The 11,607-nt window shown below is 33.9% G+C and overlaps 3 protein-coding genes across 3 annotated transcripts; 2 read left to right on the top strand and 1 right to left on the bottom strand.

Moving 5' to 3' along the window:
• Nucleotides 1-210: 210 nt before the first annotated feature.
• Nucleotides 211-1,911, bottom strand: LOC134249885 (uncharacterized). Its single transcript, XM_062732243.1, has 2 exons — nt 745-1,911; nt 211-650 (listed from the first exon to the last, which is right to left on the bottom strand). The coding sequence occupies exons 1-2, from the start codon at nt 1,490-1,492 to the stop codon at nt 211-213; spliced, it is 1,188 nt and encodes a 395-aa protein (XP_062588227.1). The 5' UTR covers nt 1,493-1,911.
• Nucleotides 1,912-2,215: 304 nt separating this feature from the next.
• On the top strand, nt 2,216-5,610 carry LOC134249887 (perlucin-like protein). Its single transcript, XM_062732245.1, has 5 exons — nt 2,216-2,323; nt 2,688-2,770; nt 2,926-3,013; nt 5,075-5,297; nt 5,443-5,610. Exons 1-5 carry the CDS (start codon nt 2,269-2,271, stop codon nt 5,468-5,470), a joined length of 477 nt encoding a protein of 158 aa, XP_062588229.1. The 5' UTR covers nt 2,216-2,268; the 3' UTR covers nt 5,471-5,610.
• A 2,806-nt stretch (nt 5,611-8,416) lies between these two features.
• On the top strand, nt 8,417-10,235 carry LOC134249886 (C-type lectin domain family 4 member E-like). Its single transcript, XM_062732244.1, has 4 exons — nt 8,417-8,522; nt 8,613-8,692; nt 9,259-9,346; nt 9,969-10,235. The coding sequence occupies exons 1-4, from the start codon at nt 8,468-8,470 to the stop codon at nt 10,217-10,219; spliced, it is 474 nt and encodes a 157-aa protein (XP_062588228.1). The 5' UTR covers nt 8,417-8,467; the 3' UTR covers nt 10,220-10,235.
• The last annotated feature ends 1,372 nt before the right edge of the window (nt 10,236-11,607 follow it).

Below are 11,607 nucleotides of genomic sequence, written 5' to 3'. Positions count from 1 at the left end.
CGAATGTCGTTTACCAATTATTGAATTAGAAAATCATACAATAAATGCACGACAATACTCTATCTAGAAACATTCTTTTGTTTTTTCAAAATGAAATTTTAAGATATATGCTCATTTTTTTCAACAAGTCTTCTTTTGATATGTAGCAAACTTTAATTCCATAAATATTATACAGTAGAATTATCAGCAATATTATGTTTTATTATTTCGTTAATTAAGCCTCCAGCCGTTGAAAGACGACCGATAATTAACACCGCTGTATAGGCTCCCCGAATGGCTATTTCCATTTGGAAGAGTACGGATGTACACCACATCGTCTTTATTTACTTCCACCACTACAGTCCAAGTTGTTGCTCGATAATTTGTAGCTCCTTGAGCTGTTGTGAACATCGCCCCTACAACATTAGAATTGACTACCAGATGAGAAAAGATGTAGCCATCTACTGCACAGTATAGGCTCCATGTAAACACATATACACCGTGTTGTGGAGCTGTGAACAGTCCAGAGTGCGGGTTGTAGTGGTTGCCAATGTTGGTAACGATTTTGTCGAACTTGATCGTGTGGTCTTCTGTAAGGTGGGTTTCATGCGTAGAAATATATGACGAAAATGCCACCACGTCGGGGAAAGGAGAACTTGTTGGCTGAATTCCTGAAAGACATGTAATAAGAAGTCAGCGTTTTGATTTGTATTGTATTGTATGAATGTATATGATATCCTACGAATGTTAGAAACAAGTCGTTACCCGTCAGTAGACGTTTTTGTGCTGATATCAGTGATTTTCTTTGTTTAACCTCCCTCTGATGTACAAGTGAAGTTTCATTTCCAGTATTTCCGAAGACTTTGGAATATGAAGTTTGCAATATATTTGATGGAGCCATTTGTTTAAATTTCATATTTTTCATATCTTTTGCACTCGCTATTGCTTTTGAAAAGGTGCCCAGGTCCTTTTCAACTGATTCTTTTCTCATTAGTTCCTCATCAAAAGACTGTTGTTTCTTATTCTCCATCTCTAATTCGGCTACCTTAGCTTCCAAAACTTTTATCTTGATTTTCTGGTCATTAAAATCCTTCACTTTCTCTTCCATGTTCCTCAACTTTTCTTGCCATTTCTCCTCCATTTTCTGATTATTTGATTCTATCTTCTCTTCAAGGGTTTTGATTCTTTTTTCTAGAAACATTTCCATGTTCTGTATCCTTTTCTCCATTCTCAGTCCTTTGTCTTCCAGTCGTTGCTCTTTGCTCCTCAGACTTGATTCACTAAACACTCCATATTCTGTATCTTTTTCTGCAAACTGAGCTTTGCCTGTTGGTTCGAGCTTCTCTATAATTGTCTCGAGTTTACTCAGTCTTTCTTCACACGTGTCACCAAAGGACGTATGTAAACTGCTCACCAGTAAGAGTAATGTGAAAGAAATCATGTTCTCTCTGGTCATGTTGTCGGAAAACAAATGGCGGACCAAAGAATTGAAGCAAGTTCGATAACGAATCATCTAATAAAAGAGCAGCTGTATTTATTCCCAAGTATTTCTTTTTATAAACATTTTATACTTTGTCTTGTGTTGGATTTCGATGAGATTATTATATTTATTGAATGTGATATATGATTTATTTCAAAACTAGATAGAATTTCAGTTCAAGGATTAATAAATAAGATCAACTTGTTCTCCCTGATTTCAGCATATTTTATTGAAACATAACGAATAGGATTGGACACTACTGGACACAAGTTTTACCCACTTAATTGTCCTCTCCAACACAAACAAAATGACATATACAAAATCATACACTTGATGTACGAGCAACAAATGTACAAAACAGAAAAGGTGCAAAGAAATAAGGGCAGCAAAAGTACAGGTAGAGTTGGAAGAAGAAAGCGGTTGATAAGTATACAAAAGATTTCTTCGTTGTTAATGGAGGCGGGATCGGTTTATTTGATTTGCTAGTATTTTCAGATTTAAAGAAAGGCAAAAAGTATATTCATAACACTTTTTTGTAAAAAAAAAAAAAATTTACATAATAATTTTGCTGATAATTTCTTTAATAGTATTTTATTACATAACTTACACATAATTTTAAAATGGTGTAATATAAATATTGTAATAATGTATTGAAGCGAAATTTCAGATTTAGATCCTTAGTATTTGACACACAGAATTAACCGTTTTGATACCAATATTTCTGTCCATATCATACCGGATTACAGCATATGGGTCCGTTACAATTGTCTTAGAGATAAGACATAAAGCCTGGTCTCTACAACACTGATATGGATCTTTATTTTGTACTGTTAATCGTTATTTCGTGTGGACCTTGTGTTTTTGGTATTTACGCTTTTAGTTCGTTGATTTCATATGTCTTGATGCAACATATCTTTTAATTTAAAATTTATTTGCCATGTAAAGGAATTTAATATATCTGAACGCTTCTATTACAATTTTAAATGAATTTCATATTTAATTTGATAATATGAATTACTGATTAAAGCAATGGATTAAGAATCCTTCTTCATAGAGTTTATCTGTATTTTAAGCAGAATACTCATTCAAGATCTTTTGCTATTTTTAGAGGACAAATGCTGACTGTGTATGTCAAAGTATAGAATACTATGAAAATGTTCTATGTAAATGAAAAAGTATAGAAAATTGCGAGCTTCGTTCATTTCAAAAATCATTTCTCTCCATACAGCTGGGTGTAAGACGGGATGGATCCAATTTCAAAGCAAGTGTTATCATTTCAGTACCTTGGCCAGAGACTGGGGTGTGGCGTCTGTAAGATCAGATAACACGAGATTTTATCCTTTTTTAAGCAACAAATTTTTAACTACGCGTAAAAGTATTTATTACATGTATAAATATTATTAAATGTTAGAGAAAAATAAATTTTCTTTCCTTGTCAATTAACTGGATTGATTTTCTTTCTTCAGAGTTACTGTGAGGCATTTAATTCAAAACTGGCAGAGCCACAAACGGAAGTGGAAGCCCATTTTCTATCCAGTCATGCTCAAAAATACCGTATGTCATATTTTTTAGAGTCACATTTTATGAATTCTATTGTATTTCTCGTAAGTTATGGTTAAGCAAAGAAAGATGTCTGGTTAATTATTGGGCAATGGTGTCACATTGTAAAGATACCATAGAGTCTGACACATCGGTTTCATATTTGGATATTTGACTTGAAAAAGACGTTAATGGTAATCTACAATCTTCAACTTCCCTTGCTTATGAAGCAATATAACTTCATCGCCTGCACACGGGGTTTATATATCTCAGTTGATTCGACATAGAGAAGGAGCATGCTCTACGTGTGTACAATTTCTAAAACGAGATTAATTATTGACAAACAAGTTGATGAAACAAGAATACCATCAGCCTCGTTCAAAGTCATCATTTCGTAATTTCTGTGGCCAATACAATGACCTTGTCAGCAAATAATTTTATCATAATGAGTCAAATGCTGACTGACGTTTTTTAGCTCACCTGAGCTGAAAGCTCAAGTGAGCTTTTCTGATCATCCGTTGTCCGTCGTCCGTCCGTCCGTCTGTCCGTCCGTCCGTCCGTCCGTCCGTCTGTAAACTTTTCACATTTTCAACTTCTTCTCAAGAACCACTGGGCCAATTTTAACCAAACTTGGTATAAAGCATCCTTGAGTAAAGGGGAATTTAAATTGTTAAAATCAAGGGCCAAGACCCCTTCCAAGGGGAGATAATAAAGAAAATACAAAAATAGGGCGGGGTCATTAAAAAATCTTCTTCTCAAGAACCACTGGGCCAGAAAAGCTGAAACTTATATGAAAGCATCCTGGGGTAGTGTAGATATTAAATTGTTAAAATCATGACCCCGGGGGGTAGGGCGGGGCCACAATAGGGAATCCAAGTTTTACATAGAAATATATAGAACAAATCTATAAAAATCTTCTTCTCAAGAACCACTGGGCCAGGAGAGCTGAAACTTATATGGGAGCATCCTTGGGTAGTGTAGATATTAAATTGTTAAAATCAAGAACCCCGGGGGTAGGGCGGGGCCACAATAGGAAATCCAATTTTACATAGAAATATATAGAACAAATCTTTAAAAATCTTCTTCTCAAGAACTACTCGGCCAGGAAAGCTAAAACTTTTGTGGAAGCATCCTGGAGTAGAGTAGATATTAAATTCTTAAAATCATGACCCCCTGGGGTAGGGCGGGGCCACAATAGGAAATCCAAGTTTTACATAGAAATATATAGAACAAATCTTTAAAAATCTTCTTCTCAAGAACCACTGGGCCAGGAGAGCTGAAACTTATGTGGGAGCATCCTTGGGTAGTGTAGATATTAAATATTAAAATCATGACCCCCAGGGGTAGGGCGGGGCCACAATAGGGAATCCAAGTTTAACATAGAAATATATATAGAACAAATCTTTAAAAAAGATCTGCATCACCCAAGTTACTCAGGTGAGCGATGTGGCCCATGAGCCTCTTGTCATACTAACTGTTAGGTCATTATTTACACACTGAATTGACGACGGATTTTACCGTTATTCCCCGATCATGGAAAGGAGCACACGACGGAAGCGACCGGTCGACAGAGGATACTAACTCCTCCATGGCACCTGATCCCACCTCTGATTTTTGGAGGTCCGTGTTTGCTCTGCTATTTTATACTGTATTATGGACTTTGAACTTGAATACTATTCGTTATCTTCATATATGTCATTTATTTTTCTTAAAATATTTTTTTGCTGGACATATATATGTATCAGACCACCTGAATGCATGATCAAAATAAACAAGACAACACTTACACTTTAGTAGGAAATTCTTGACCTCTGCTTCCAGTACTCCAAAGTCCCAAAAGTTAAGCTAAGTTGGGCATAAATTACAGAATTATTACTAACTTTATTAATTCATTTATTGCTAAATATACAGGAAGAAAAAAATGATTGCTTTAACTAAGCAAGTAACCCTTTAAAGGGATTGTGAAATTTGTCCCTGCTTGGTATAGTGCTCAGATGATGCTAATATCTCTTCATTTTAGGTATGTGGAAACCTTTAAATTATAACCAAGTAAAACGTTTCTTTTCCCAATTGTAGCGGGGAAAAGTTTTTGGTTGGGAATAACTGACATGGTGGAAGAAACCACGTGGATATATGCATCCAATCAGGCTCCGATAGGCGTGTCCTCGATATGGGGTGCACACGAACCGAATGGTCACGCTGCTGAAAACTGCGCAATGTTGTGGGCAGGTAGCCACGACAAAATGTCGGATTACGCATGCGGTGGAGCACTGAATTTTATTTGTGAACAGAATAATGAGTAAGTCTGTAAGATCACTGATAAAACTAAACAACTAGTTCAATTTAATTATATTTTTTAAAAAAGAGGCATAAATTGGTAAACAACATACCCTTTTTGAAAAATCTATTTTATATTAATAGTGATTCATCATTTTCTTCCTTAGATTCAACCCTGAAATAATTGTTGGTTGAAAAAAACACTCAAGAAGCAAATTGAAGATGTGTTACCTGGAAAAAATATATTGATGATCAAATGATCCATGTGCTTTTTTTTTTTTTATGCTATTGTGATTAAAAGTAAGTAAAATAAAATGTGTTGTATGGCAGCTCATTGCAAAACTAAATGTTTCTCAAATAAAAGTTAATCAATTGGTATCAATTGTTCAAAAGCCATGGACAATGATGGTCAAACATTAAGTCAATGGCAAATGATCGAAATTAATACTGCGCAAGCAAAGATCTTATCACAAGAAATACACACATGAAATATGAAAAGCCTAACACCAACCATTAGAAATTTTATGTCCAAGATTGAAGTTTATCAAAAGTAGGTCAAACTCAAAGATCAAGGGAAGAAAATGAAAACTGTTGGTACCTAAGGTTAGACCTTGTCACAAGAAAAATAATACACATGTGAGATATAAAAGCCTTAAAACCAACACATTCAAAAGTTATGACTAGGTTAAAGTTTTTAAAAAGTAGAACAATTCCCAGGTTTATTTCATACGGGTTTAAAGTTGTTGGTTTCCAAGGGTGTTTCTTTTCACGAGAAATGCACATGAAATATAAACATAACGAAAATTATTCAGGCTCAAAAGTTCATAGTAACACTTCAAATCAGGAGCAAGCCAATAGGGCATCCAAAAGATCAGAAAAGAACAGAAATGGGATCAGGTGCCGTAGAGGAGTAAGCATCCCCATTTGTCGTGATCAGGCAAACTAAAACAATCCGTCGACAATTCATTTTGTATACAAAGGCCTAACAATAAGTATGAAAAACATTGTATTGACCATAGAACTTGCGAAATGATGACTTTAAAGGAGACTGTTAATTAACATCCAAGTTTCATCAAATTGTTTGTCAATTGCTTGCCCCGTTTCATAAGTATTGTTCTTACCTAGAGCATTCTGTTGTATGCAGGTGATTAGGGTATATTGTTACATAAATAATAGAAGTCGACGACAGAAAATTTGAAATCATCACCTTAATATAAAGTTTTGTTGTTAGACTATCATTAAATTCTTTTTCAAGTAAGATATCTGAATATGAAATATTGAATCTTTTATTTCAAGTTCACTGGGATATATCGAGTCGACAATTTTTGTTAATACAAATGTATATAGTACGTCATCAAATATCTAAATGTAGAGTTGAAGGCCAAAGCAAGTGTTTTCATCTTCTCATGTATATAAGTATTTGAATTAATTCTGTTTCATATGAATAAAAAAATAACACTGTTTATAATGGAGCGCAATTAGTACCCACGAAAATTCACACAGGTTGGAAAACAAGATCTCCAAAAACTGCATATACCTTATAAATCGGAAACTATAGCATATCAGAGTATTCATTTTTACAGTTGAAATGCTTTTAACAAAATAATTTTGCAAATGCCCAGTGACAAGGTAAGTAAATTTACGAGTTCCATCTTTATTGAAAAAATATGCTATGAATCTTTGTTTGGAAGGATCCCCCGTAGGAAGAGGGTATGGGTATAAGTTGGATTACTACTTGCAGAATTGAATACCAGTTCCCCTTAAAAAGTATATAAATATAGCCCTTTGATGGGGTAGATCCATAGATATATCGACTTCACAGAAAAGCATATGGACCGAGCACGAAGGTGTGGTCCGTCGGTTGGCGTAATCTTCTATAGAATTAACATTTAGGAAATTATGAAGGCTCTAACACCAACTTCTCAAAAGAAATCTTGTCTTAAGGACGTTCGATCCTGAGATTTTGAGCGTATTTTGGCCATGTCCTTTATTTATAAAATTCTGCATCATTTTTAAGTTCTAACATTAAATCTAAATTCTACAATGCAAATTTAACTATATCCAATGAAAAAACCGGGATTAAATTCCATTCAAGTAGAATTAAGCTAGGGACTATGTTTTGTGGCGGAAGGTTTTTTTAAACGAAAATGATCAGTTTTTCCATTTTGAACTATAACAGTAATGTTAATTTTGGATTCCTATTTTTCCATCCTGGTTGCACACAAAGCTGTTTTTTGCAGTGAAATGTGTAATACTGGTTCTGAAATATCTATTAAATTATTTCTTATGAATTCTATCAAGAAAGTGTGACAAATATAGTTAATATATTCTGAAAATCCGGGGGAAAGTTGAGCCAATGTTAACGTAAAATTTACACTTTTTTAGTAATATCTGAAAATTTACATCATATACCCCCACTTTTGATGTTCTTTTCTAAATATTCAAGATAAATTTGACCTATTTGCTTAAAATCAGAAAAATTTTAAGACTTTAAAATAATTTTCTTTCTAATTAAATTTTCAATGCCAGAAAAATCACTTTTTATTAGTGCAGAAAGGTCAAATAATTGATTATGCGAAGCAATTTGAAACTTTTTCATAGTCACAATTTTTAAGTGTCTTTTTTTAAACAAACTTAGAGTTCATTTTGTTTCATGCTTTAACTGGATAAAAATATTGGAGGGAAAACGCCAAAAATTTAATTTTTAATTTAGACACAAATTTCAGTGCATAAAGGTCATATTAAATGTACTGTAGCGCCAAAAGAAGCGTATTGACCCCCATTTTTTGATTTGAACTTTAATTAAGCTATGTTTGTAAAAACTAAAAATATACTTGGCAAAAAAAGTTTAAGACTTTAAATATCAGGATCGAACATCGATAAGAAATAAGCCAATGAAATAAGAAGTAATGTAAGTTATGGCTAAGTTCAAAGATTTTTAAAATGGGTCAAAGTCCAAGGTCAAAAAGTCCGTACCCAAGGAAATGTATTTTCACAAAGAAAAATCTATAATTGACGTATTAAAGCTCTTGCACCAATTGTTCAAAAGCTATGGCCAAGGTTAAAGTCTGGTGAAATTTTGCAAAAGTGGATCAGAAGTGTTGATATGTAAATGTTATGCATGAGTATATACTAGTACTTAGATAACGACACTTATCAAGAAAATATTCCTTCTTGTTCTGAAAACCAGACATGAAATTGAACCGGATTTTGTTGATCAGTGTGGTACTAATCGAGGGCGCTGAATGTGAGTTGTGGAGATTTTTAAAATTATAAACTACACTACTTGCTTTTATTTTTTTTCTATTGAGTAAAATAGAAAATTACATTCATATAGGTTGTTTACCAGGATGGATTGGGTATGGAAATAAATGTTATTTTTTCAACAGCATGCCAAAAGAATGGGGAGTAGCGTCAGTAAGTATTTAAAACGTGAAAAAATAAAACGACGCATTCTTACAAAAGAATAGGCGCTATTCTTCTAAGATTTAATTAAAGGATATCCCGCGCATTTTGACATGTACTTGCCAGTCCAGAATACTTTGATACTAATTTGAAGTTGGGTAAGATAAGAACGATAGATACGTTTCTACATTCCCTACTCTTCTTCCAGTCATTTTCTTCAAAAGATTAAGCATGATTGTAATTAAATGAATTTGTTAATTTTTTTTAAAGTTTTGGATTTCATCATCATCAGACGTACTGTCATGTTTTGTATAGTTTGAGATTTCGTCATTACAAGGCAAACTGTCATTTATTGTATAATTTAGGATTTTGAAATTATCAGGCGAATTGTCATGTTTTGTAAAGTTTGGGATTTTATCATTTTTAGGCATACTGTTGTTTTGTATAGTTTGGGATTTCGTCATTTTCAGGCGATTGGAAATGATCAGGCGAATTGTCATGATTTTATAGTTTGAGATTTCGTCATTAAACATGTGTACTGTCATGTTCAGTATAGTTAAGGATTTCGTCATTTTAAGGCGTACTGCCATGCCATGAGCGCCAAACTAGCTGAGCCTCGAACAGAAGAAGAAGGCCATTTTCTGACAAGCCATGCTCAAAAAGTCGGTATGGGGAATTTTTCTTACATTTAATTTGATATTTTTCTTTTTAATCATAAAATCTGAAGTTATACAACTTGATAGAATATAACCTCAGGCAGAAACTTAATAAAATAAAAAAAAAAAAGATGAATATGAAATGCGATTTAATGTGAATGGGAATAAATTATATCTTCTATTGTTAACTATTCCCGGTCTCCAACCTCACCCCATCCCGCCAAAAAAAGACCAGAAAAATGTATTTTTAACAATTTTAATGGGAAAAGAGTTTGTATTAGATTGAGATTCAATCAATCTTTTTTGCGCTTTTTTTGCGATTCCAGATTATGAGCGACTTTGATAATGGTAAATGATATTTATTTTCATGTTACATCAATGATACGCATACTAGTGTCTTACAGAAATGAACAATTTTAATTGCCAATGAGTACATGAGTAATTTAATTAGTCGTATATTCATTGGCAACTAAAATTGTTTTAAAATTACTGAAAGACACTAACATGTATGAAAATTTCTATTTTAAAATTAGGCACTGTTGTAATCATTGTTTCGTGATTACCGGCTTATGACTTTTGAAAATGAATTCTAACACTTAAACATGATTGACAAAAAATATTAATAACATTAGGTGGAAATTTCTGGATTGGAATCACTGACTTGATTGAGGAAGACATGTGGATGTACGCTTCTACTCAAGAACCATTCAATATGACGTCATCACTCTGGTCTGCCAATGAACCAAACGGTTACACAACATCTAACTGTGGTCTACTAATGGTAGCATACCATTCCAAACTGGCGGATTACAACTGTGTCTACAAAGAGAAGTCTATTTGTGAATTAAGTGAATTCAGTTATAAAGAATTGGATTTAAACTGACCGTTTGAAATGTATTAAATCCATTTTATATTTATTTTGTTACGTGTTTTGTATTCACTGCCATAACTTAAAATCGACATAACATTAGATTTTAAAAAAAAATGTTTTTTGCTATATGACGTTTGTGTAGTAATAATTATACCCCCTGCTTGAAAAGTCGGAGGGTTTACAGTGATCGGGATATCTGTCCGTCTGCATGTCTGTCCGTCTGTTACGCTTTGGAGTACACATCTCTTATCCCAACTCCTCTTTTAATGAAATGTAATGAAAAAGTAAAATAGGAGGTGCGCTATTGCACTATTTAGCAAAGATTCTGTGAAAGTTTTACAGAATCTTTGTTACATAGTGCAGTTGTGCACCTCCTATTTACTTTTTTGATCGGACACACATTTTGGGTTTCCCAGAGCAAAACATGGATAAGGCCATTATTTCTATAATTGAAAGGTACGCATATCTTATCCGCAACTCCTCCTATACCACTGAATAAGATTCAATGATACTTTCCATTATTCTTTATTACATAATGCCATTGGGCACCTCCTATTTTACAGTTTGTTCATACTAGTATTTACTCTCAGAAGATGGCACTCTAAGCATGCCTGTAGCTATCTGTAACTTCCACTCTTGGTGCTCGGCTGTCGGTTCCGATCATCATCAGGGGGTCTCCAACCTTCGCCGGATGTTTCGACCCTAAACCATGACATCCTTCAGTGAGTGGGTCAGCATGGTGGCCAATCCACTACTCGATGGATCCCGACTTCCAGCACACATCATCTTGGCGGTGCCATATCCAGCATAACTTTTCTGCTGCTTCTCCCAGTCTCCTTGCTGCTGTCTTGCACGCTCTGATACTTAATCTTGTGAGTAGCTTCCACACTGATTGTGCTGGGAAACCTCTAAAGCCGACCTCTATTAGAAACAACCAAGCCAACACTTAAGCCTTTATCCCTGCAGTCTACTGTTATGGGTCAGAATTACCCGAAATGCCAGCAAAGATCAATAACACAATTTAAACTTAACAATAATTTATTTACAGTAATATATAATAAATATATCAAACATAAAGTACAAACTTAGCAAGAATCTAAAAAATACATACATCAGAGTGTCCGTTGCTGCACACAATGTCCCAGTGAAAATATATCCCATTTATATCTCAGTAGTGCTTATACGACAAAGTATTGTTTATGCATCGAATTGACAGGGTATTTATACAGTAATATAAATCTAGAATATTCTAGAAATTGTTAAAACATGATATTACTGGTACACAAAATTTAAGAATGTTCTAGATAAAATGACCAAACATGTTGACCACTCTGGAATGTTCAAGAGACTTAATGTTACTAATTATATACATAATGAAACAATACACATCTCACAACACC

Source organism: Saccostrea cucullata, unplaced genomic scaffold (genome assembly GCF_032062105.1).
Source record: "Saccostrea cucullata isolate Sc308-1 unplaced genomic scaffold, CSIRO_AGI_Scuc_v1 ctg17219, whole genome shotgun sequence".
Taxonomy (NCBI): domain Eukaryota; kingdom Metazoa; phylum Mollusca; class Bivalvia; order Ostreida; family Ostreidae; genus Saccostrea; species Saccostrea cuccullata.
This window is presented reverse-complemented; position numbering and strand designations above follow the sequence as displayed.